Source organism: Anguilla rostrata, chromosome 5 (genome assembly GCF_018555375.3).
Source record: "Anguilla rostrata isolate EN2019 chromosome 5, ASM1855537v3, whole genome shotgun sequence".
NCBI lineage: Eukaryota > Metazoa > Chordata > Actinopteri > Anguilliformes > Anguillidae > Anguilla > Anguilla rostrata.
In genome coordinates this window covers 3848857-3876553 of record NC_057937.1, presented here as the reverse complement: position 1 = coordinate 3876553, position 27697 = coordinate 3848857, and the positions used below count along the sequence as shown (strand labels likewise).

Here is a 27697-nt window from a genome sequence, read left to right as displayed (position 1 = left end):
CGCTAAAGAGGACACCGGTTGTGATGTAGATTAAAAATAGATTGCCTAATAGCCTACTGTACATCACCATGGCTACCAATATGGGGCAGAATACTAAAATGCACGTGTGATCTTTTAAAATTCTAACATAACAGGCCTAGTTTGCAGGTTGTTTTCATTGTAGTTTTGATTACAGTTTTGATTTAAGCAAAATACACTTGTTTTCTTTCAATATATGTCTATTTTAAGACATTGTGCTTCAATGATAGAAAGATTACTTCAGGCTATTTTATGTTACCTACTGCTTTTGCGTAACACGCAAAAGGCGTTCATTTCGCAGTTTGGATAGGCTTATCGGAATCGTTTGCTCATTTGTTGCAGAACATTTGCATACTACAATTGTTTTAAAAATGAGTCCAACGATTCAACGTTTTTAAAAAAAACAGCTGTTCCGCTATGACACCGTATTTGAAACGATAGAATCCAGCAAGGAATCGTTGATCATGTTATTGCGGCGGCGTAAAACAAAATTTACGAAACAGAGATAACTTTTAACAATGGATTGTAATACAACCGCTAGGGGCCGGACTAGGGGCGTGACGCCACGAGACGGGCTGGTCTGCTGCCACTGATGGTGATGCGATCCCAACAAACCGAGCCGCGAGCGCTCGCGCTGCTCTTGTCTGGGAAAACCGCAGATCCCACTCCGGAGTGACTTAATGACAGCGCTGCTGGCTGGCGACCGCCGATGAGGTCCACCAGCATGGGTACCGGGGATTACCTCTGCATTACGGTGCGCGGTGGCGCGCCCTGGGGCTTCGGTCTGAGGCAGGGCGATGAGTTACACCATCCTCTGCTCGTCTGCCAGGTAGGCTTGGATTAAAAACAGAAGTTGCAGGGATACTGGCGACCGACCGTTACATTTCGACTTAGGTTACTGACGTTATTATTATTGCTCGTGGTTGTTAATAGAGTTTGGTCTTGCGGGCACTGGAAGGGGACTGAAAGGGAATACAGGTGATAATTTAATCCTTTTCCTGATTTTTTGTTTGCACATTTTTTGCCTGAAAACACACTGCTGCCATTTTTTGTTGAATCAATTATAGTCATAATTGTTTTATTTTTTACAGCTTGTGATTGATTGTGCGATGAAACGAAATTACTGAAAAATTGGTTGTTATTCTTTTTCCAGCTTGTTGGCAGTCTATAATATTTTATTTCTATTTTCTGTGCGTGTATGTGCGTGCGTACTTGCGCGCGCGCGTATGTGTATTGGTGGGGGGTGGGGGGGATAATTGTCACCAGCTGATGTGACGGATTGTGTCCTCCTGCCATTTTTCTGATAGTAGGACAATAATTTGATTTACATTCCACTCACCAACTCGCCAACTATTTATTTAGCGTAGCCTACCCCCTGCAACTGATTCTTATTATTGTTCCGAAGTGTGCGTTTGGAGCAAATAACTATTTTTTTGCACCCAAGCAGTATTGGTACCTTTAACTTTATTAACGCTGGCAAAGTATTGAATATTTAGCCTACAATGCTGTTATACAATGGCGTTCAATAAATAAATAAATAAATTTGCCTGCCATGTTTATAGATGGTTAAAGCACTTGAAGTCCAACATTTTAAAATAGACAAATATTCCCAAGGGAGGATGTTATACTTGTCTTTGACTATACCCGTAAATTTTCTTGAATGGACAGGAGGACGGCAGCCAACGAGTCGTCGTCGTGAGACAAACCAGAAATAATGTCACCTTTTACCCTCCCTGTAAAGTCTCAATGCAGTAAAACGTGTTTCAGCACAACTTTATAAGCAGATAAACGCAATCCCTTACAAGGTAAAGGCAGCGAGGCGCAAGGGCAACCGTGGGCTGTTGGGGGGAGAGTGTCCCCCAAGATCTGCTATCGTTCACCGTCAATCTCAGCGACAACATAAACACTCTGTCGTGCAGATGTGCAGAGGGACCGGACTTAGTTATTAACGAACAGCTGCCGTTGAGTTGTGGGATGCAGTGAAAGGGAAAGGGGGGTTATTAGTGAACTCCCATCGCTTGTTTTCAGGGAAAATGTATTTTTCTGAACTGAAGTTAGATTTGATTTTAAAAGTTGAGTTGTTCTTAAGGTGATTTGCTTTGGACTGGAAATGAATTGTGTGCAGGATGTTGCCGACGTATGCCTCAAATGTATGACTGGAAGATTGGTGGTAATGCCTGAACGTCTTCATGTTTGAAGTAGACCATTTTTCACCCATGGATAAGCTAGGCTAACAAGAGTGAGATAAATCTCACATATTTACACGGACTTTTCATTAGGGAAGTGCACTGTCACAAAGCCAGCTGTATGCGTGGGTAGTGGAAATGTTCCTTGGTTGTACGTGCTGAAGCAACTATTTGCAAACTGTAATAGACCTGACAGTTGTACGTTAAACAAGTCGGTGTATGTTAAATTAATGCATACTTGCCAATTGTTCATTTTCTTATCAGGAAAAAGACTATTATATTGTACACTTCCCTTCAGAACGTTCCGGGAACATTGTTGAATTGCATTTGTGAACCTCCCTCGTGACCTGTGACCTCAAATTGTGGGTCAAGTTGCAGATTAAGAAAGAACCTTGGAGTGAGGGCTTCTGATTGGCTGATTGGTGTTGCCTGGGAACTGTGGGTGCATATAACCGACAGTTGGGGGATGGGGTGGGGGGGAATTACTTGCCTGACTTGGATCTGAAATGACTCCTGACGTGAGTTAAAAACAGGGAAAGCTGGAGAAAAGAAAACATGGGAATATTCCATGCTGGCATAACTTTCTAATTGTGAGCACATGTGACATTCAGAACATTAAAGCGGGGGGGATTCCCTCTCCCAACCCACCCCACTCCACCCAACCCAATCCAAGCTTGCTATGGTTGTCAGTTGCCCCAACAACGTTGCTCTTTGACGTTACGGTTCAAGATCTCACTTTCTGGTTCATAGCTTGTCTCAAGGCTGTCTGCAGTCTTTATGGTTCTCACCCCAGACATATGCAGACACTGGACTTCACAGGTTGGTGAGGGATGTTGTGTTTGCGCATTCCAAAGGTTCTACTTGCACTTGGTAAAGCAGTGGAGAAAAAAAAAGAATATACATTGCTCTATATTTGCGCCAGATTGGTTCAGAGCAGAACTGTATCTCATAGCTGATTTAAACTGAACTCTTCTTCAAAGACTGTGGGTGACTGCATCTCATTGGTGCATGTTGGCCTCGGTGCAGGTATCCATGGGTGACCCTGGAACAGATGACATCACAGTGCATTACTTCAAGGTTCCAGGAGTTTTTTTTTTTTCTTCCGGCAACCATTTTTTTGTTTGTTGTTTTTTTTCCTGATATGTCATCCAAGGGTGGAGATCAAAAGGCAGGAAGGAAGGATGAAAGGGACTTTATGGAGGCCACGGACATGGATGCAGATCAGATTATTACTTTCACTGTGTTTTCTTCTGTGCATCTGCTTTCCTGGCAACGTCCATGTAAATATTTCAGTCTGCTAGTGCGTGTACATGTGTATGTGTGTGTGTGCATGTGTGTGTGTGTAAATTATTGTAATGCTAGTGATTTGCACAGCCATTAATTTTTAAACAAAACATCTGATTGCATGACCAACAAGTGATTGCAAAAGAGCACTCGAATAGTATTTCTACACTGCCACCTAGAGGTGAGTTGTTGTTCTGCATATTGTACATTCAAAAACATAAACGCATGCTGCTTTTCTGGGGGGAATAATCGCATGATGTAAAATCCTGAAGTTCCCCCTGGGAAAAATAAATTTGTTCTGTTCCAGGATAAATCATTTAAGCCATGTTTTCTTCTTCAGCGGTCAGCTGAGTTGAGTTTGTTGGTTAGCGATTATTTCATTAAGTGTCTCTCTCTTGCGTGAGCATCGTAAGCTCATGAACTCATATCTTTAATATGGGCTTAATATATGGTGGACATATCTTTAAATTACAACTCTACAGACATGTATCTTAAGTTTTTGTGTAAATAACATGTTAATGCAGAATAGACTCATGGTATTTCACTTTAACAAAGTCATATTTTTGAGTTCTTATACACTGGAATTGTTTTTTGCTTAATACAGTATATGTCTAATTTCTTTTCACGAGCAGATACATCCACTGCATGTTTTGAACACACATACAGATATATGCAATTTTAAATGTACAATGACACATGCATGTTCAATAATAAATACAACGAGCTGGCCTGCAGTTGATTAATAAATGAATCAGAATGAAAGTAGTTAATTTATTTAATAATTTGATTTAATTTATTGATATTGCTGTAGTACCACCAAAAATACTGAATGGCATGTTTTAACACATTTTTTTTTTTTTAGAGAGAGCTGAGCATTACAATTAACATGAGGAAATACATATCACAGAGGTTTTCCTGCAAATCCTTTCAAGATGGATGCATGTTGCATTGTTATGGAATACTTATATTTTTAAGTATTGAATAGACTTACTTTATTGAATAGACTTACTGCCACCAGGGATCATTGGGCATGAATTGTGTAAGCACAGTATGACCTACGCACATCAGTTTGAATAGACTTATTTAAATGCTGTGAGCTAGACACTGAATGTAATTGAAGACGTTTACTGACATGCTGATGAGCAACTCGGCTCTTATACAGTAAGTGCAACGTCTGATTTATATCTCTCAAGAAGCTGCCCAAGGAGAAGGGTTGTCAATCGACTTTTAAACGATCGGTCTTTTCATGGTTTTTACTTGCAGAAGGCAGGCTATGTGCTAGCAGAGCTGCTGACCTTGTGTGTGACTAGAAGCAAATTGAATTAAGACCGATTTAATTTGGGAGGGATGTAAACCTTTTTTTTTGTTTTATGGCTCACGAGTGCATATGCATTCTTTACCTAATAAGCCAATTCCATTTTCGATTGTATAGCTATTCTGTACACATCATGTTTTGGTTCCGAGCAGTCTCCAGTGAAGCTGGGCTATTTTGCACACTGTGAGATGCTCTGTCTCCTACAGCTGACCTGTCAAACGGTTGCCTGCGCTGTTGACACGTACTCGCCAAAAAAGACCTTCTGAACTTGCAGAGAGCGTGAGTGACGTCTCTCCAAAACGAACATTGAGATTGCGTGACATAGCAGAGTCATCTGGAAGGAATAACTTCTGTGTAACTCTGGAACCGTAGCAAAAAAAAAGAAGAAAGAGAAAGAAAAAAAAAACATAGCATTGTTAGAGTGAAAACTTTAAATCCCAATCCACCCGGGCTAGATAAGAGGTTTTACTGTCAGGGGGCTATTTTCAGAGTTTATGTATCTGGGTCACAAGAGACGGCACCTAACTTTGCATGTGTGTGAAATTTTCCTTTTCGGGAGAAAGTTGTGGTTTGAGAACAGAAGGGGGACAGTGGAGGTTTTGTGTATGCAGGAGGCCGTCTTCCTTATAAGGAAGTGGTTTTTATTATGCCTTTTTGGAAGCCCTGGCTGCGGAGAGAAAGATTCTGAAGCTATGACTCACTTTTAAAGGGCCGAAAGGCTTAATCTTCTGGCAATGGCCGAAAAACACGGACAACTAACAAGAAAAACTGTGCTGCCCTGCGTAAGGCCATTAGCAATAGTTTTACCAAACAGAATATCCGGGGGGGTGGGGGGGGGGGATAAAATGTAGAAAAAAAAGACATTGCTCTGTTCCCATTGGTTGCACTCAATGCAGTTCATAGGTTAGGCCTGTATTAATGCCAAGTACAACAGTCATAAAAAAATATATAGAGTTTTTTCCCATTGCTTGACAGGTAAAGCTGCATCACTGGTGTGTGTGTGTGCCTGCGTGTGTATGTGAGTGTGTGTGTGCTTGTGTGTGTGTGTGTGTGTAATCATGCTTGTGTACTTGCTCATGTAATTGACCAAAAACCTATGGCCCTATCCCGGTCCTCTTAATGAAGGTGGATTTCCTCCTGTGTCAGTCCTTAACAATCCCCACCTGCTCTTACATAACTGTGGTATAGCCAGGCTGCTACACCGCTGCCATCTTGCTTTATTCACTGTGACACCATTCCACTGTGCTTTCTCTATGAAGGTGCCATTTTTGCATTCTTACCAAGCTCTTAACATCATTGAATTAACATTTATTTTCATTATAAGTTGAGTCTCTCCTAACATTTTAATTAATAATCTGCATGCAAAGATCATTGGGTAAAGATCAATCAAGTGGTTTCTTGCAGACGCTATTGCACAAACAAGCCATCGGAGGGCGCTAAAGTTCCATGGTGAAAATTATGCGGCTAAAACCAAATTGCAGGACTTAATTGCAGCCACAGAATGTACCTGCTACTGAGAGGTATTCTGGGAAATTGTGGAATAGAAACTGATAGAAACAGCAATAAAACATGACAACAGAAGAAATCAGCATTAGATTAAAAAAACAAAAAAAAAACAGTGAGCGTTAATAAAGGTTAAGGACGATAGTCCTGAAAATTAGCGCTAGCTCAATCTGGATAAGAGCAGCTGCTAACTGATAATGTAACTTAAGGTCATAATAGTATTATAGCAGCTGCCTTTATTCCGCGGCAGTTTGAATATGACCGCTAGAGGGCAGCAGAGGGTAAGGCAGAGAGCGATAAATGCGACCAACCGGGGCACGTACAGAGATGACAGTGGGCCTAAGCCATGTTCCACAGGAAACATAACTGTTTATACAATGTTTTACATAATATATATTCTCTTGCGAATTAAAATAAATGTACAGCAGTGGTGATACAGCATGAAAATCATACTTTGTACATACATATAATAGTTGTATGGAAAAAATATTTTACATACATATTTAACATGTTTATCAGCAAGGTATATATTTCTAAAATAGGCCATTTAATTAAGTGAAACTTGGCAATATGATGTTCTTTGCCAATATTCTCGTGCTGATCATGGTGAAAGGATACTTTGGCACGTTCCTGTCCTGTTCGTTTAATATTACTTTTGGCAACAAATCTACATTTAGCCCTGAAGTGCCACAGCTCTGCCCTGACCTCTAGTGAATATTTTCTGAAACTGCACCCGCTGCTTAAATGTTGAATAATTCTGGATTTGTGTTTTTTATTTTTTCATTTATTTACGCATTTTCCTAACCATTGGCACCAGGACACTGTTGGCATTAATGGGACCATAAAAGGTTTCTATGGATTAATGTTTTTTTTATTGTCCTGTTCTGTGAAATAAAATGTGATCCGTTGCTAAATACAGCTACTCTCGTTAACCTAGCACCTCACTATATAGAAGCTGCCTTTTGGTTTTGGTCCACTCTGAGCTTGCCAAGAAAAACACAAACTGCTGTAAATGCAGGCATCTGTTTTTATCATTCCGGAGATAGACAGGAGATAACTGCCATAAAATCAGCTGTATGTATCCATTACAATCTGTACAGTATTCACTGTGGTCAAAAAAGTGGGCAAAATAAATGAACTTAGCCAGTGTAGAGCTGCATATTATTTGTTTGTTTTATGTATTGAGTCTGCAGGAAGGATCAGTCCTCTGAAGTTAATCATTTTAAGCAGTTTTTCAGGTTATTGTGTGTCGGGTGCACTTTTCACACAAGTGAGTATTGCTCAGATTCTAAACCTTCTAGAACCTCGGCTGACTCTTTGGGGTGATGTCACTAAATCATGTTACTGATATGCAGAGTTGCTCTGGGGAGGGCTTGTAGGGGGGGGGGGGTGGCTTAAATATATCAAAGGCAGGTTGAGGAGCAAGTGGTTGTGCACGCATACTGTAGATGTTTTAACTAAATACACTGGAGAGACCAGGTGCAGCTCACGACTTAAATAGAGACTGGCACAGAGGCTGAGTTTGCATGTGTGTGTGTGCGTGCATGTGTGTCTTTGTGTGCATGTGTGTGTGTTTGTGTACGTGCGTGTGTGCGTGCGTGTGAGCTGTTTTGTTTCAAGGTCAGATGTACACACCAGAGGAAACTGCTGAAGTGACCAGTGATTCAAGAAGCACTTGTTGCATTTTAAACTTTATTCTAATAAAAGTAATTGATTTATTATGAGATGAAAGGGTTGAAATTAAAGCTTACTGAACCTGAACACACAGACTATTATTTTTTATGACCAAAAATCCAGAATTACTATTTGAAAAGGAGTAAAGCTTATTACCAGTATTACCAAGCAATACTGTGTGACAAGGATATTAAATATAATTCTACGTTCCGCCTTTTCACTTTAAAAAAACGAAACAATTCTCCTCAGGCCCTCCTCAGACAAGTCGTTCCCATAATATTAATACTCATCACCAAATAATCCAGTTTGAAGAAGTTAGTATTGGATGTCGTCCATTGAAGAATAGACCAGGAAGGCTCTCTCCGTGAGTACTCTGGCACTTGAGATGACCATACCTTTAGCTTTGGCATAGGGGTCATTGGTCTGTTGTCTCCCTCAACAATGTTGGCAACCACCTGTCACCTATGGTGCTTGAGATCAAGACCAGAGACGTGTTTCCCTTACAGGGGACAAAAATTAACTGCTGGGCTTTAGGAGGATGTTTAATCAAAACTTAGGAGTGGCAGTTTAATTTTAAATTTTTTAGCACAAAATCCGTCCACATTGACTGCATTTACGGTGTTCGGTGTGTATCTATGGTTAGTTCTACATGAATGTAGAGTAGAAACATTTCAGGCAAGTGTCTACTAATAATATGTACAGTTCTTAAACTCTCTCGCCGACATAATTAAAAGAAATTACTAAGGTCCAGATGTGAACTTGTTCTGAACCGTGCGCGCTTGCGAGAGATTGCGCTCGTTTAGCGACAATAGAAACAAGCGCGCCCAAATATGTTTGCCGGTGTTGGCGGCGGAGTGGAATGCTGCTCTTCCCGCGGTACTTAAATGGAAACCCGAAGACGGAGGAATCCGTCCCTCCGCGCGAGCCGAGATCCGCGAAGCCCCGATATGTAAATCATAAGGTGGAAAGGCTCGCGCCTGTTGTTTTGGACCTGGACATTGCAATCCCCAGCAGCGTCTGAATACCATTCCATTTAGAGTGTGTTCAGAACACCCCCCCCCCCTCAATCGATGCATGTCTTTGTTCACGTACTGGTGTTGTCTTGCGCAGTGCTGAGCTACGGTTGCAAAATGAATGTCCATAGAAATGGACAATAACGGTATTGTTTGGTGCCTTGAACTGCTCACATTTTATGTAGCATCCACTTATATCAACAGAATCCCACATACCTATCGTATCAATATAATATTCAACGTGATCAATCAAGTCATTTTGTTAAACTAGGAACCAACCTCAGTGCCCTTTTCTGGAATCCCCACGACCTTCTACAGTCTTGTTCCGAGACCGCTCCCACGTTTGTGTGAAAAATGACATTTTCCCTCGCTTGCATCCCTGCAGGTGGACACTAGGGGGCGCGGTGCCCTGGCGGGACTGCGCGAGGGGGACGAGGTGGTGTCCCTGAACGGGGAGCCCTGCGCTGACCTCACCCTCCCGGAGAGCATCGACCTCATGGAGTCCTCCGACAGCCTGCAGCTGCTCGTCAAACGGTAAACACCGCGAGGCAGCGGCCTCAGAGAACATCGTAATCAGGGTCTTCCACAGATCCCTGGATCAATCGTTTCAATTGACTTACTATTCACTACTAACCCTTTGAAGAGCAGGTTTTTTGGAATGTTTTTTCCCCCCAGTATTCTAGAGTCAGCGTTCTAGAACACTGCTTTCAATCACCGATAGTGATTGTGACATCAGCATTAGAATGTTCACTTGAGAAACACTGAGACCAGGGAAGGTGGGGATCCAGTGCACGGTGGGAAAGTTGCCATGGCGTAGCCAGTGAAAGGGAGTTGTTTCCTATATTTGGGCATTGCATATTTATCACCACGCTGAACAGACTGAATAAACAGTTTGATCCCCTGGCTCTCTGTTTGTTCACCGCGCGGCGCTCTGTGCTGTGCCACCTACAGTCGCTCCACAGCAGCCGAACCGTCAGACGGCTAACGCTATACATGGTGCTGTGCAGCACACCGCAAGCCAGCGATTTTCATCTCAATACAGATATCAGACCTTCACTCCAGGAAGGAGAAACTGAACTGAACTGATCTCCGGAGGCAGAAAGTCCAGGGGTCAGGAAGTAAGCCATGTGTTTCTTCCACCCATGAACTCAGCCAGCTGATTTCACTAATTAGCTCTATGCCTCCTGGCGGAAGAAATGTGCTAATTAGCAAATCCAGGTGATTGGAACCAAATACTGGGAAGGACTTTTACTTTCTGAACCTGGAGTTTCCACCTCTGCAAACCTAGAGGCTTCAGGTGCATAGCACTGAAATATGGATACTCAAATCTGGACCTTGAATCTAAATCCGGCTCTGGTTTTCTTTCCCTCCCATGTAATTAACTGAACAATCAGTGCTACTGATTGGCCAGGCTATGTTCACACCTGTATTTACACAGGAAAACCAGCAGTTCTTGGACCTAAAGGGTCATGATTTGAGTAACAGGGCACTGGAGTAAGATCACTCTTCTAGTCCTGAATTGCATTCCTAGTTCTGAATTCTTATGTACATGTAGCATATTTAGTGCTGAAAACCAGAGGGGCTTGGGTCTGTAAGGTTCTTGCCCACTGCATAACCTTATTGAGATTTATATATTCATACACTGTCATTTACTAGTGATGTTGCAGGTAAAAATGGAAGAACAATATTTACGACCACTACAGGTTTGTTTATCGTCTCAAGAAGAGCCTTAATTTAACCACAGCTGTCTCATATGATTAGCCTTTTGAAGAGTAGGTTTTTGTCTTTAATGTTTTTTCTCTTCATTTATTCTAAAGTCAGTGTTCTAGAACTCCATTGTTTTCAGTGTTCTAGAACTCCGTTGTTTTCAGTTACCAGTAGTGATTGTAACATCAGCATTAGAATGTTCCGTGAAAAACACGTATTTGTCATCTTACACCTTAAAGGGTTAATACTGACACTGATTGAACAGTGACACACCGATTAGCCGCGTGTCCGCATGAGTGCCTGTGTTTCATTAGAGCATTATGGCACAGGGAGGTTAGCGGCTACAGCAGCAGCGGCGGGGGGGCGGGGGCTAACAGGTCGAGACGTGGTTAATTTGCGGCACAGGTGACCTTTGCCTGACCCCCGGGGGGGGGTGGGGGGGGGCTACAGGGAAACAGCTGCTGCAGCTCTGGTCCGTGTTGAACATGCAGCAGCCTGGCGGCCACTGGGCTGAAGAGAGGCTGTTAATCTGAGCCTGTTCCTCTCAGGCTTTACGCTTTTCCTCACATTATTTTCCCCTGCACCCCCCTCTCTCTTACCCCACCCCTCCCCACTTCCAGTGGGGGAAAGTACAGGGGTCAGAAAGTACAAGTTCTGCCATGTGTTTCTTACACCCATAACCTCAGCATGCTGATTTCACTGATCAGTTTTAACTCCCGGGTGAAGAATTGTGCTAATTAGCAAATCCAGGTGACTGGAACAAAATACTGGGATGAGCATTTACTTCCTGAACCTGGATTTTCCACTTTGCCCCTCGCTTCTCTCTCTTAAGCATATTATAATATTGAAATGAAAAAGAATATATATATATATATATATATATCTGATGGCCTTTAAAACATTATGATATGTAACTCTACATTAAACATTATGTATTATGCATTAAACACATCAAAAACAAACAAAACCAAAATATATGAACGTGGTTCAGGATACATGGGACTTTTTCCCCTTTCTTTGTATTTAACGCTGATAGTGTTTGAATGTATTTGCTTTCGGACCTTTGCTGATAGCACAGAAAATCAGAGCAACCTGAAGCAACCGGGGGTCTGCCTCACCCCTATGACACCTGTGAGGGGGCTGGGCCACAGCGAGGCCAGGGACCGTCTCAAAATAAACACCCGCAGAGAGCATAAACATTTCCATTTCTGCTCCCGCATCTTCTCCCGCGCCAGGTTTACATTCCTCTGGACCGCTCTTGGCACTTTCTGTCTTGGATCCGGTCAGAAATGTTTCCCTTCCCACCGGCCAATTTCTCTCTTTCCTGTTCGCTGTGCAACTGAGAATCGTTATATCGATTTAGGGAATCAGTTTATTTTTATTTTTTGTCTTCTTGTCTTTTTTTTCTTTTTTTGTAATTGCTCAATTTTAACGACACCCATATTAACTTATTCCGTTGAATCTGAAAACCAGAGCTGTATTTTTGTTTGAAATAACTGCCCTTCCTTCTATGACTAGACCAAATATTCACTAATTCAATCATGAGATTCTTTTTTAATTCAATTTTAATGTCAAAATTAGACCTCTTAATAATAAGCTGTTATTGAGATATTAAAATAACCAAAAATGCATTATGTAAGACAGTGGGGTTACAGTATATGTTAGACAGTGGGTTATATGTAAGACTGCAGGGTTTTATGTGAGAGAGTGGGGTTATATATAAGACAGTGGGGTTATTTGTAAGACTATAGATTTATTTGTAAGACTGTGGAGTTATTTGTAAGACAGTGGGGTTATATGTAAGACAGTGGGGTTGTATATAAGACAGTGGGGCTATATGTTGTGGTTAAATGTCAGTGGTTTAGGGGGGTCTGTCTCTGATGGCGATGTTCCCCGTCCCCATCGGTGCAGGTGCGGTGTTCCCCAGCTCCTTTCCCCGGACTCAGAGAGGGAAGGTTTCGGGGAGGCTGAGCCCGATGGGGAGGGCCTGGAGAGCACCACGCTGGAGGTCTGGTCCGCTGGAGGGTCCCGGGCCCGTGAGGGGGGGCTGGAGGCCTGCGAGTCGTCCCAGGACGAGGCGTACTACGGGGAGACGGAGAGCGACGGCGAGCCGCGGGCTGCCCGCTCCGCGCTGGAGACTTCCTGTGCCCGCTCAGCGCTGGAGACTTCCTGTGCCCGCTCCACACTGGAGACTTCCTGCGCCCGCTCCACGCTGGAGACTTCCTGTGCTCGCTCAGCGCTGGAGACTTCCTGTGCCCGCTCCACGCTGGAGACTTCCTGTGCCCGCTCCACGCTGGAGACTTCCTGTGCCCGCTCAGCGCTGGAGACTTCCTGCGCCCGCTCAGCGCTGGAGACTTCCTGTGCCCGCTCCACGCTGGAGACTTCCTGTGCCCGCTCCGCGCTGGAGACTTCCTGTGCCCGCTCAGCGCTGGAGACTTCCTGTGCCCGCTCCACGCTGGAGACTTCCTGTGCCCGCTCCGCGCTGGAGACTTCCTGTGCCCGCTCAGCGCTGGAGACTTCCTGCGGCGGCGTAACGGCGGGAACGGTGGTCGAGCTGCGGGTCTCTGTCTCTGAGCGCGGCCGCGATGGCGGTGGCGGCGGCGGTGGCAGTGGAACGGTCGCGGTAGTGTCCGCGCGGAGGGAGGGCAGTCCGGACCTGGACTCTGGGGGCTCGAAAGCCGAGCTCCTCGCTGGGGAGCCCCCAAAACAGCGAGGTGACCTGGTGACCCCCTCTTCCTGCTCTGTGGGTCAGGTGGAGCTGACCCTCCAGCACCCTGGCAAAGGCTGGGCAGGGGAGGAGCAGGAGAAAGAGGAGGAGGAGGAAGAGGAGGAGGAGGAGGAGAGGGGGCGTGTCCTGAGTGATCCTCCGGAGGAGGGAGGCTCCAGTGCCTGCGTCTCCTTCAGAATCTCGGCAGAGGGGGCCGAGTCGCTGGAGGAGCGGGACTCGGAGAGCGAGAGGGACCTCGGCAGACCCAGCAAGCACCGGGCGCGGCACGCGAGTGAGTAATCCCCCCCTGCCCGCCCCCCCCCCCTCGCCTCACCCCCCCTCCTCGCTGCTCCCGCTCGTCCCAGGAGCTCCCCCGCGCTCTGCGCCGTCCTCCGATCCGCCGGGCGCTGCAGTCCCCCCTGACCTCTCCCCCCTGCTGCCGGCAGTCCTCAGGAGAACTCCTCTCTCCTCTCCTCTCCTCTTCCTCTCCTCTTCCTCACGCACAGCGCTCTGTAGCGGTAATGCATGCACAAGTGCGCTCAGAGTCAGGGTAGCTTAGTGCAGTCAGACCCAGAGTAGCTTAGAGTCAGGAGTCATGGTGACAAGATAAGAACATTTCTCCTGTTATTGGTGTATAGAGAACACATATTATTCCATGAGATTTTGATGTATTCATAATTCATATCATAGGGTGCTTCAGAGAAGAAATTAGTATTTATGTGCTTGGTAGCTGTGCGCTCAAAGGGCAGTGATACCTATTAGTTGAGGGTCGTTTTGTTTTTAGAGACTGTTCTGCTAAGCGTGGGGGGCTTTCAGCTGAACGGGGTGCACAACGTGGTCATCCCACGGTTTCTCTGAGCAGTAGCTGGGGGCTTAGCCGAAAAGCAGGCACCCCCCCACGCCCCCCCGATGATGATGATGCATGCAGAAGCGCGTTTGACAGACACCAGCATCTGCGATCCCGGTGCCCGTCACCCGATCCTTTAAAAGCCGCTGGTCTTGCCGGCGGTGGAAAGTGAACTCCTCGGTTCACTGGCCTCCTGAACCCCGAGGTTAGTCGGGGGAGGGGGGGGGGGGGGGGGGGGGTACGAAAGATATTAGAGCTATCAGGGATGAAATGTTTTATTTTTCATTTGGTTTAATGGCTGCCTTTTCCTTACAAGCGAAACTCAGCGAGAGCGTGGCTGTCTAGGGGTCAGCGTTAGCCTTTGGATTTGGGGAGGGGGAAAAAAACGCCACGGCACTTGCAGTGGACTTATTTTGGCTGGAGGTTCTTGAGGTTGGAAGGTTGGACCCAGCGTGCGTACAGATAAGGGCTTGCCCAGGCACTGTGCTGCGGACCCGTTCTGAATTCCAGGGCTATTTTTAATAATAGTCGACGGCTCTGTGTTTCTTAGTGCTACTTTGTTCGCACCTGATGTCAATGTCATGGTTTCTTTTTTTGCAAGATTAGTTGTGAATTTATGTGAAATAGTCACGATGGTAATTATAGTTAATATATTCCTGGCTTCTTGCATTGGGGGGAGAGGATGTATTTACTTACATATAATTGCATATAGTGTTTTGTACATATTGTTTCTGTTCCTGTGTATATTCCAATGTATATATAAAACTATTATTTCATTATGTGCATGCATGTGTGTATGCATATATGTAAATTTATAACCACAGACACGCACACACATATGCACAGACACACAACGCAGCAGTCATGTAATGTATAGGCTACATGTGAAATACCTCTTTCTGCAGAATTAGGAAATCAATAAATACTGTCTCTGTTAGTTGTTTTTTAGGACTAAGGTTGACAGAGTAGACAGAGTTTGAATGTTAAGGAGCCATGTATTTGGGTGTAATTTACTGTGTGCATGTCATAGCATACGTGGGGGGGCACGTTCACAGCTGCGTTTGCTTTTGACATATGATTGGATACTGCTGAACCCAGAGCCATTCAAGGGGGGGCATGAAGTGGCACAGGGCTCTTATTTTAGGAAATTTTGAGGTACATGAACAACAGGACGTAATGATAATGACCTCCCTCTTATTAATCACATAGGCAAATAACAGCCTATGCGTTAACAAAAAGAATTGGAACTGGAGTAATGATCAGAATGCATGTTGACATTCCCACTATTTTATTTATGAATGCAATGTGATTCCTAGACCTCTTGGATTATGCGATGCTGTGAAGAGTCATGAGTTCATCTGCAGCAATATGCTTAGCCACAATCTGTAACTGTTCAAAATTCTGTCTCTCTTCCTACTCCCCCACCCCCCTCTTCCTACAACCCCCCTCCCCCCGTCTCCAAGGGCTCAGGCGCAGTGAGAGCCAATCAGAGAAGCAGGTGAAGGAGGCCAAGTCCAAATGTAAGCGCATTGCTCTGCTTCTGACTGCTGCCCCGAACCCCACCAACAAAGGGGTGTTGATGTTCAAGAGGCGCCGACAGAGGGCCAAGAAGTACACACTCGTGAGCTACGGGACCGGAGAGACCGAGCCCGAGGACGAGGACGAGGAGGAAGACTACGAGGAAGCCGAGGACGACCGGGCCATCGAGCTCACCTTGCTGGCCACCAGCGAGTCGGAGCTCAGCGAGGACTTCTCGACGAACGCTCCGGGCCGAGGCGACGCTCCGGGGCACGACTGGGACGCCGCGCTGCTGGAGGTGGAGAGGAAGGTGGACGCCCAGGGAGACATGGAGCAGCTGCCCGGGACGAAGGGCAAGGGGGCGCTGATGTTCGCCCGCCGCCGGCAGAGGGTGGACGAGATCGCGGCCGAACACGAGGAGATGAGGCGGAAGGGGATCCCCGTCGAGGGGTTGCCCGCGGAGGCCCAGGACGCCACGGTCCCGAAGTCCCCCCAGGTTGAGGAGCACTCCTACACAAAGGCCTCTGTTCCCCAGCCCAATCAGACCTTCCAGCACCAACAGTACCAAGACCACCAGCAGCAACAGTACGTCCCGACCCAACAATACCCTCAGGAGATGAACGGCACGGCCCACCTCCACGCTAACGACTCGCCGAGGTCCCTTGTCCCCAACAGAACCGCTAAACCGTTCGCGGGAGTCCAGAACCGAGTGCCCGCGCCCTTCTCCCCCTCCCGAAGTGTCACCAGCCAGCCATTGCCGAGCTACACTGAGAAGTTCCGGGTGGTCCCGCCCCCTGTCCCCGTGAACACACGCCCCCAGGTCTGGTCACCAACGGGGGAGCTGATCGCCTCTCGAGACGAGCGCATCTCCGTGCCGGCCATTAAGATACTGCCGGACACCAGAAAACGAGGTGCAGCCAAGTCCACCTTACATACCAAAGTGTCACCAGATCCACTGTTCTCTATGAGGGGAGACAAGAGGGCCGGCTTTGAGTCGGGCCCAGAAGAAGACTACCTAAGCCTTGGAGCTGAGGCTTGCAACTTCATGCAAACCCCGACCGTCAGGTCCAAGGACCCTCCACCGGTCGCTCCGAAGCCAAGCATCAATCCAGCTTCTCCACCATGGGCCAGCGGGAACACCACCCAATCCCCCTCGCACCAACCGCAAACTCAAAGCCCCCTACTTGGTCCTGTTCCTACGGCAAAGCCAACTCAGCCCCAGTCTCCAAGGCAACATGCATCAGTAACCCCCTGGACTCCACGTCAGGCACAGTCTCAGCCACCTATGAACACTTGGACCCCACCCCAATCTCAGGCCCATCCTCAGCCACCTAAGAATGCTTGGACCCCACCCCAGCCTCAGGCACATCCTCAGCCGCCTATAACCTCTTGGACCCCGCAGCCTCAGCATGCGCCCGTGAGTACCGCAGCCACGACTCAAACCCACGCACCCCTTCATCAGCCAACGAAGTCGTGGAATCAGCCGCAAGTCCCCGCTCGGTCCGCGGTCTCTCGACCAATGAACTCCTACCCGCACGCAACCAAGACACCGCCCGCCGTCCGCGATGGCTCCGCAGCCGAAGGCCTCGAGAGGTCGGCCATGAGGGGGAGAGGCGCCGAGCTCTTCGCGCGGAGGCAGGCCCGCATGGAGAAGTTCGTGGTGGACGCCGAGACGGTGCAGGCTAACAAGGTCAAACCCTCATCTCCAACGCCCTCTTTGCCCGGTTCCTGGAAATTCTCCTCGAATGTCCGCGCTCCCCCTCCCCTCTCGTACAACCCCATTCTGTCCCCCTTCTACCCCCTCGCGGCTATTAAGCAGCCCCCTCCCACCAGCCCCAAGGCAAAGGCCAAGAGTGCGGCCAAAACCCAGCCACCCCCAAAACACCTCAATGCTGTGGATGTGATGAAGCACCTGCCCTACCAGCTAAACCCCTCCCTCTTTACCTACGAGGCAGGCCCAGAAGTGAAAAGCGCTTCTCCCAAACCTGCCCCGACCCCTGATTCTAGCTTCACCTACAGCCCTTCCCCTGTCCCCACCCCTTCCCCTGTCCCTGCCCCCACGCTCGCCCGTGGGGTTTCCAAAGTCCAGCCTCCAGGACCGGTAAGTGTTCCGTACCCTTTCGCCCGCCAGCGGCTGTCCCCGGAATCCCAGCATTCCCTGTCACCCGCAGTGCATGATGGTCTCTTATACCAAGCTCCTGCCAGCCCTCACGCCCAACCCCCCAGCGCCTACACCCTCCCCAGCTTCTTCCTGCCCCCCAAGGCCGCATCCATCACCGGGGTCCCCTCGGCCCCCCGTCCCAAGTTCTCCGCGAAAAAGTCTCTGTTGGCGACCAAGACGTGGAAGCCAGTTGTCATGGGGCAGTAATGACTTCTGCTGAACGGGTGGTGCACACTTAGCTTGACGTTGCAAGCGGTGAAGTCACGTGCACAGGTCACGGTCACCTTTATGCATTTGTGTTCTCCAGGAATTGGCCTTCAAGCTTTGCAGCCCTTGGCCATAACCTTGATTCAAACAAGAAATGAAAAAAATAACGTTGTATGAAGATTAGCAGGAAACACTCTTTGTAGCTGGCAATCTTTGTAAATGCTGACCTAAAAGCTAATTTGTAACGTGTCATTGTGTGAGGATTAGCATAGTGAAACAAATTTAGATCTCTGAAAACTATATCAGAACTAATTTGAGATTAGTCATCAATGGATGCCTGGATAGCCTGTAGTATTAGCAGTTAGTTTTCGGCATATTTCTGCAAGTCTCCCCCAAGTGTGAATATGATTGTAGCACTCGCTTTTCTGTGCAAAATTATTGCTTTTAAATTTAAGATTATTTGCTCTTTCTCTACAGTATTGTCGCCTAAAAAATGCTGAAATACATCGTCTTAATTTTGTATATTGAATACAAAAGGCAATATTGCAGTTGCTTAACTATTTCAGAAGACTGAAGTAGTGAACACTTTGTAACAAGCATGAGAGTGTACTTTCATGCACTGTCATTGAGGTCAGTGTAAGCGTACGTGACGTGACAAATAATATTTTGTGAATCAATGGATTCTTAATGCCTCTGTGATTTAACAGAGTGTTTTTATTGTAATGGTCTGAGGAAATTTTGCAAGTTAGCATTAGCAAGGGAAAGTCAGCTTTGGCCAATGGATGTGTAAGAAAGAAGAATATGAAAATTGAAAACTGTTTGTAACAATATTATGTAGACATAAATATGAGTACTACAGAATATTATTTTCATCACTGGAAGTCCACATTACATAAGGAGTCAACATTACAGTTTTAAATTATGTCTTACTCCTAAACTGAAGACACGCACGCATGCACATAAATACATACACACACATGCAAGCACACACACACACACACACACACACACACACAATCAGGAAAATCAAAGGTTGCTCATTGAAGTAAAAGCAGTTGAGGTTAGAACAATCATTACAGGAGAAACCGAATGAACTACAGGAAGAAAACTTGAGAAGGAACTCATGTTTCTTTCGATGAACAGCGGTGACCACGTCTCACCCTCAGGTCCGATATGATCAGCGCAGCTTTGAACCTTTTTCAAGCTGTGAGGTCACAAATGCCCCTTATCTTTCAGCTGCACTATGACACTGGCAATTAGGGCAGCAGTGTTCTTTTCTTGTTATTAGGGCTGGTGGTTGCCCTGGCAACAGTTCCCACAGGGAACACCGTGTCCTGTACACACCACCTTTGAACCTTTTTTCGGCACTTTTCTCCTGCCTTGCATTTGCACCTTATGTCCGTGTGGCTACATCACAAAAAATGGGAAAAGAAAAAGAGACGTCTCGAATCTGGAGAGGAAAGGCATTCTCTAGCAGGGGTTCTTGAGGTGGACTATTGTATACCCTTATCATCGTTCCTGGACTATTCCCGTGACTAAAATGAACATATTTTCAATTCAAACAGCTGGACATTAACTGAAGGAACTTGTGATAGTCAGCATGTTAAAGAGGAGAACCTAGAGTCCAACCGGGACTTTGGTCTGGTGACCTCTTGATTGTAAGTCCAGTTCCCAAGTGCCGCTAGGCACCATTAGACTCATGCATAGCCCTAGCGTGATAAGCGTCACATAGACACAGGAAATTTGGTTGCACCCATTGGTGTCTATCATTATTACTTCTTTTGTGTTTTCTGTCCTTGGCACACTGTCTATGTCCTCCATCCCTTTGCTATTAAAGTTCTCTTTTATCTGTTGTGGGTTTTATTTATTTATTCCTCTGTTTTGTTACATTTGCATGTCTTTTTTGCATTCTTTTTTCTGAATTGTTTTTTCTGTATCTTTTCAGAATTTGTGGAACCGTGGTACAGTCACAAAAACACCATTTCCTTTCCTTGATTCTTTCTGTCACATTTCCTGTCACATGGCTTCACATGCATATTTCTGGGCCTCATGCTTACAGCTATCCTGGTGCCTGTACTATGACAAAGAACATTTTTTTATCAAATGGCGTTGAACAGTATAGTGCTAAAAGACACTATAGTACTGATTTTGAATGGCATTAACAACAGTAATATTTATTGAGCGCACAGTGTTACAGGGCTCCATCTGGAATAAAAAAAAATCCCCAACACCCATCAAATAAGTTATTAAAATAATTATTATCTTTGTTATGTGCTTTTCTGTAGAACAGGGAACACCTGAAAAACAGCCCAACAACAAAAACATGATACAACTTACCTACGTGCATAAGAGTAGGTCAAACACAAAAATAACACTAAGCTATGGGACTTCACATCTCAGAACTACATTGTCAGCAGATAAAGGTCCTATAGGTTCTCGTGTCCTCTTAATTATTGAGTGCCATTGGATGACATGTTGCAGTGAACATATTTAAAAAAATATTTATTTTACTTTTATTGGATAGCCCTTGTAGTGCAGGTTTCAGCATAGTAGAATAAATGGTTCTTGAGATTAAGACCAGGGACTCACTTTCCCTATACTCTCATGACGATGTATCTGGTAAATAGGTGACTTGAAAATGTATATTCATATGCTTCTTCTGAATGAATATGGTAGTTAAACGCCTACTATAGGGGCAGGTACACATGTATTTTTGCATGAGTCACCTGATTGGGGACAGAAGTCACTAGCTGATTCGAGTTACCGTGTAAAAAAAAAAATGTAGGCCTAACACAAAACTCGTTATTAAAAGTTCTGGTGCTCTTGTGATGCTAAATACCATTATGTGGGTATCCTTTACTGTGCTAGGAGTTTGAAGATCTCGCGGACACAGAATGGGTAAACTGTGACGGTTACCGCTCCGTGGATTGACGGAGTGTAGCACAGTGGGTAAGGAGCTGGGCTTGTAACCGAAAGGTCGCAGGTTCGATTCCCGGGTAGGACACTGCCGTTGTACCCTTGAGCAAGGTACTTAACTGAAATTGCTTCAGTATATATCCAGCTGTATAAATGGATACAATGTAAAATGCTATGTAAAAGTTGTGTAAGTCGCTCTGGATAAGAGCGTCTGCTAAATGCCTGTAATGTAATGTAATGGTCGCGCTCTGTGCAGACAGCGGCGCTTGCTCTCTTGTCCGGCCTAAAACCGCTCAGTTCGCCGCTACAGAGGGTCTCCGGCCGTTTCTAAGAATAGCTCGCAGTCGCCGTGGTGAACACGCTCAGCCCACATTTAAACTCTGCCTCTGCTTAGCAACCTGATAGGATCAACCACCTGCCAAACCCGAACGCGCTGCTAGGATGACGGTAAGTAGCGCTGAAACGGGCCTTTCCCCTTCATCCGCAACTGCCGAGTCACTGGTGACTGGTGTATTTCCAGAGAAACGACCTCACTGAATTGGCGAGGTGTTGCTGAAGCGTGACCGCTGACCCGATGTTGCATCATACCGCTTGTAGTTCTATTTTTAAAGAGGGGCGATTTCTTTTATATGCTTTCTTAACATCAGTTTGGAGGGTTGATGCAATTTGGTATATTTAGGCGACTGACTGTTAGTCCACACCCCCTTCCCCAATGTTGCTGGCCAGTCTCATCCACCATCCCAGGCCGCCACCTAGTGGTTATTGATAATGGATGGATGGATTAGTGTTCTCAGCTATTCCAGTAAAATCTCTTCTTCATGAACCTCCAAGATAAAATTTCCATCCTGTCATATGCTTTACTATCTTTACCCCTTTGTGGCATCACAAAAACAGATAAAAACGAAAATCTGTTAATTACTTGTGATGACATCCACTTATGGAAGACAGCATAACATGTACATTTTTTCATCCATGTTAAGTATTTCTGTCACCTTTTTTTTATTGATAAAACAAGTATAATCTCACAGTTTAACCTGTGAGGTAGCTGGTTTGAACAGGGCTTGTGTGTGGCCCCCAAATTGACTTGTCAATAGTCCGGTTCCTCTCAAAGTATTTTCTCACTACTGTGCCTCCCGTGCTGATTTTGTGTGTGTGTATGTGTGTGTGTGTTTTGGGGTTTTCAGGTTAGTTTTTTATCAATATTTCCAGTTTTCCTGTGAAGTTTCTTGGAAACAATACCTGTAAAAAGCAGTATACAGATAAAAAATTAATTGAACCTATCTCCCACACGGTGTTAGATATTATAATCTGAAGCAAAACGTTTTTTTATTTATTTTTTAAATCAATGACAAGAAACCCCATTGAATTAGAAATGTAGCTATCTTTCTCAAGAGGATCTCCCGTATTATTTCATGGAAGTAGCTTCCCTGAAAATGAAGATTAAATTGTGTGACCAATTTTTAAATATACCACATGGTGGCAGCAAAGTTCCAACGTTCAATTACCAGCTGCTGTCATGAAGACGCGGGTAAGACGTCAGTGTGCATATCGCAAATACATGCTCTCTGGCTACGAACGTCTTACCATCAGTGACAAACAACCAGTGTTGTTTACTGTAAGAGTAACAGACGCGATAGCATGTGAGAGTGATTTATGGAAGAGAAAGTCACTGTCTCGTTGAGCTAAACTTGCCACTGTGTAATCCACAAATCCAAGCACATCCAATTTAAAAAGGGCTAAATTTGGCAAGTCTCGATTTCAATTGTGACAAAGGTCACTTTGATGAAGAGAAGGAAAAGATTTGCTCACATGGTGGAGGTTGATATTCATGAGCTGTTTAGTTTGCATTTGCTACTGTTTATATTGCATTTTTAGTGGTAGTGATGTGGAGCTTTCATGATACATGGGGATACAGAGTAATGCATCCTGTGCAACAATGAAATGCTTTGGAATTTAAATTAAGACTAATCTCTCTTGTTAGCATATGGATGTTTTAATTGATATATCCTGCATTCTGAACAATAATCAAATGCAATGGAATTTAAATGGACTCATCTCTCTTGGTTGTGGCGTATTGATGTTTTAATTCATTTATAATGTACTGGCCAATTAACCAGTCTTACATTTGAAAAAAAAAAAAAATCTATAGTTTTAGCCTTAGCGTTTAGCTTCACGTGTCCAGTCCGTTCTCGTGGGCCCTGACTGTCGGTCTCAACGCCAGCTGCCGCTGCCTGTACCTTACCTTTCCTCGCCCTGGAATGTGCCAGCTGACTTCCGTAAGCTTTTGGCTGAAAAAACGAAGCATGTGCTGCCCGCATTTGCGAGCGCACAAAGGCATCGTGCGCATGAACGCCAGTGGAAATGCATTTAGTATTAGCATTTAGCGCTGCGCTCCGGAGTGCATGGTTTTAAGCAGATTAGCTGACCTCGGGGTGAATCTGCGGCCCCCGGCAGATGATGATAATGCTATTTCTAGCGAGTGCACAACTGTCGGAGGCTGACGTCATGGGTGTAGGTAACTGCTGGATGACAGAGAGACCGCAGTGTTGCACAGGCTTACTTAAGTTTGTATTATTATTATTATTATTTTATTTTATTTTATTTATTTAGGGTGTTAAATGGTGGAAATACAGCCTTATATGTTCAGTTTTCATGCAGGTCTTTGGCATTATGGGTAAAACCGTTTTAAACCGTGTCTTCCAGGCTCTGGGCAGGAGCTGCTCCCTGTCTCTGCCCCGGCGGCTGCCGTCCATGAGCTCGCGGTCGGACTACGGGTCCCCGGTGACCACGCCCGTGTTCCAGCCGTCGTGGGGGCCCCTGGAGAGGCAGGCGTCCTGGCTGGAGACGGGCCCCAAGCCCCCCAGCCCCTGGGAGGCCGCGTGCCGGAGCCCGCTGGGCCTGGTGGACGAGGCCTTCGCCCGCCGCGGCGTCCAGGAGACGGTGGCCTCCGGGGTGAGGGCCGCTGCCCAGCGCAGGTCCCTCCCGGAGCCCCCCGCCGAGTGGAGGGCCAGGGTGGCCCACGAGGCCCGTCCCGAAGGAGCCCCGCCCTTCGGCTCCCCCACCAGGAGCACCCCTGCTCAGTATGGCCCCCCCTTCTCCTCCCAGACCAGGGCCACGCCCGCTCACTGTGGTCCCCCCTTCAGACAGTACCAGCCTCAGAGGTCTGTGACTGGCTACGCGGGTCCTGGCTGTGATTACAGGAGACCCCTGAGTCAGCCTGGCTACAGGCCCATGTACAATGCAGCCTGGAGACGGTAACCAAGCACAGCGATCACGTCTTAATGCCTAAAAATAGCAGGATACGCTTTTTTCGGTTTGTTTGTTCGTTTGTTTTTGGCGTACCGGTAGATTGAGGCTCCATAAATTTCAAAAATGGGTGGAGCTATCATGTGAAAGCAGAAGAATCGCTTATTGCAGCCAATGACTGTGCTTTGTTGTGGCGAGAACAGTTGTCTGATTGGTTCATGTGAATTGGTGATTGACAGCACAGGGTAGCTCCGCCCACTTTTGAAGCCTCATGAACCAGTAGTCTCACAATATTAGTAGCTAGGACGTTTTTTAAGGTTGGTTAGAAAGTGTTTGCCACTATAATAAAAGGGCTGAGGTTAAATATCAGTTTGATGATTTATGAGCCTTTATTATTCATCATCCACAAATCAAAAGTGAAAGAAAACCTGAACCGCAGAGATGTAGAAGGGTCGGACAGTGTCTGTTCTGAAGAGATAAAGTGTTTCGGTTCTCTTCGCTTTCTAAGATTTCATTGGCACAGTTGTAGGTGAGGAAACCTTGAGCAGCTCCTTAAGCTCGGAGGTAACTTCAGGTCAATCCCAGTTTTTTTTAAGGAGGTAGTTATACTGGAACCTAAAGTGTTTCAAACTAGGAACAGAGCGCCTTTCCCTGGTTTTGGAGCAATGGTTTTAAGGAGGTTTTGTGTTTATTCAATTAGAATACAATTTCTTCCATTCCTATAGCTGCCAAACATACAAGCTTTTGCAAGAAAAAAAGAAAAAAAATTTTTTACTCACAGTTGAATGCAAAAGGTTTTGTGATTGGTCTGAACAAAAGCCAGATTCCAGACTTGGCTGGCACTAACCTTGGTACAAATCACATCACATTTGATCATAGATTAGTTAATTTTTCGTTCTTACAGTTTTCTGTTCTTCAAAGTCCGAGTCACTTTGTGTCATATGAATCAAGAACATCAAATGTTTCTTTGGTGAAGGATTTGGAAAATAAACCAAATCACCAACTTTTATCCAATTAAAAATTATTTGTGGGTTGTGGCTGTGTATTAGTTTTATGGAAACATTTAGGCAGTGTTGTTATACACATCCACAGTGGAGGAAAGTTGAATGAAATGAGGCAACACAGACAACTAGGCTGTCTAGACGATCATAAATATATCATGTGAGCTTTTGAATACTGCGCAATGTCATTTACAGCTCTGAGTGAAAGGTACATTGACTGTTATGGGAGTTAGCGATGGAAAATAAACAACTCTATTAAAGTCGGGCAGAGAGAAGGTACATAAAGAATGTTCTAGATGCGGTGACAGAGATGTGACGCAGAGCTGAGATGTATTCGTTTTTTTTTTTTTAAAAAAGGTTGCTTTGAGTAGGAAGTCAGTTCAGCTGAGAATGAATATCATTTTTTGGGAGGCTTATATGTGCAATCAAAGGAAGAGGTAAATATTCCACCATTTTGGTTTGTGCTTCATTTTCACTGAAGTGTAGTGTAAGTTTTTTTTTTTTTTTGCTGATTACATAACATATTTTTTTATAATCTCACAGAATTCCAGAATTGTTCATTCCAAGTTGTTAATGCAAGTTTTCTACAATAAATAATAGTTGCTTGATATTGTTATTCGCAGGGAAGTTGCAGTTATCTCTGTAGCAACACCCTAGAGACGTCCCTGTCTAACATCATTGTGAGCTTTCACAGTCTGTGACAATCTGAAAAAATGTACTTTGCAGAGTTACAAGGGAGGCTTTCCTACAATCCACATGGCTTAACATGTCAGAATTCATAATATCAGACAGAGTGGATGCTAGACATTGTTTTCGACATGGTGGCATCAGACCAGAAACATACAAAACTGAAAAGTTATATTTGTCACTGTAGAAATAACAAGACAGAATTGCTGTAGAATAACGATGCAACAATAATAATATTGTGCGAGAAAAATGTCTCCTAAAATCAAACAAAAGTAGCTTTAGAAAGTACATTCCACTGTATCGAGGTCACTTATTCAATACCAGTCCTGAGACAGTTTTTTACAGAATGAAATAAAATATATTTACTACAGTCTGACTGAGGGTGCTCCTGCACTTCGTTTTTAATCTCTGTGAACTTTACTATCTTTTTGTCAGTATTCACGAGCAGGTTTATACAGTGCGACAGAGGTCCTGTACAGTGAGGAAATGGGGGACAGGAGTGGGAGAGTCATTAACCACTGTGTCTGTAAGATTGAATTAAGGCATGTAATATTTCCTGGGTCGTAACATGGCTTGAAATGTGTGATAGATAGATAAATGTATAATTCAACACAGGTGGTTGGCTGTTACATAAGACATTAAATAAAGAGAGATTAAATGAATTAATAAACAGGTTAAAATAGTTTAAATAAATATATATAGTTATATTTTTGCCAGATGACTTTATTCTGTGCCTCTCCATGCTGTTTCACACAGCCTGGTAGATTGACAGAGAGATTTTGTAATTCCATTTACTAATTACCAACAAGACTTACTTTGCCTGACAAGTGTCACGTGACTGTTACACTAACACCTAGTCATATTAACCATATTATGTTATTTTTGAATGTACAGTGTGTTCTTGTTGCATTGCAGAAGGAAATGGATTTCCTTTTGTTCTAATTGAAACAAAAATTCTTGAAGATGTATTGAAGCATATTCACTTGGAAAATGGCATACACAAAGCATGTACGTTTTCCATGTTTATTGGATTTTATTGAACAAATGTTTTGCATCATCTTCTTGTGGCTTGCATTATGATTACATTATGTTTGCCTGATAATTCTTGGTTGTTCTGTGTTTCAACAAAAACAGAGATCTGTTCGCGCAGAGCTTTAATTTCCCTTTATATTGAAAATTCACGCCAATTATAAAACACATTTTTAATCCACTTTTGTTTTAATATGCGGAAAATGGTATAATCACATTTTTAAAAAATAACAGTTTCAAAGTACATTGTCTTCGTGATTTTTTGTGAAATGCTCTGTTTTATGCCATCCAATGTCCTGATGTGAATTGTCACTGCTCTGGAGCACTGCAGTTTGAATTTTTTTATTTATATTTTTGTTGCTAGGATATCTTGGTTTCAAACCAAAGCTTTATTTAAAATCAGGTTTTGGTGGTGTGTTTCATGTGGCCTTGCAAGGTCTTCTTGTGAAAGCATGTGACGTGCGCTAATTGAATATTAAGTTGCATTTTGACTGTATTTTATGAAAGAAATGGACAAAAATGTGAAGTTAAAATAATTGTCATTAAACACTTTTTCAGCATCTGCACAGTTAATGAGTGGCTGTGGAGTTTTCTTTATAAATGGTAACATGCTCAGAATGAATGAGGAAGTGACTTTCTCATGACGATTATAAAATCAGATGCACTTTCACAATTGGA

At 44.7% G+C, this 27697-nt stretch overlaps 1 protein-coding gene across 2 annotated transcripts; it reads left to right on the top strand.

Moving 5' to 3' along the window:
• Positions 1-611: 611 nt before the first annotated feature.
• On the top strand, positions 612-27592 carry LOC135254458 (synaptopodin-2-like). Of its 2 annotated transcripts, none has more exons than XM_064334633.1 (5): positions 612-847; positions 9379-9527; positions 12612-13699; positions 15718-17462; positions 23760-27592. In XM_064334633.1, exons 1-5 carry the CDS (start codon positions 728-730, stop codon positions 24312-24314), a joined length of 3657 nt encoding a protein of 1218 aa, XP_064190703.1. In that variant the 5' UTR covers positions 612-727; the 3' UTR covers positions 24315-27592. The 2 variants fall into 2 exon arrangements, with proteins under 2 accessions (XP_064190703.1, XP_064190702.1); XM_064334632.1 differs by having other exon boundaries at positions 15718-17873.
• The last annotated feature ends 105 nt before the right edge of the window (positions 27593-27697 follow it).

Coding starts and splice junctions, on each gene's coding strand:
- LOC135254458 (XM_064334632.1), top strand. CDS start 728: ATGAGGTCCACCAGCATGGGTACCGGGGATTACCTCTGCATTACGGTG. Junction 848..9,378: donor ATCCTCTGCTCGTCTGCCAG/GTAGGCTTGGAT, acceptor GCATCCCTGCAG/GTGGACACTAGGGGGCGCGG. Junction 17,874..23,759: donor AAGTCCAGCCTCCAGGACCG/GTAAGTGTTCCG, acceptor CGTGTCTTCCAG/GCTCTGGGCAGGAGCTGCTC.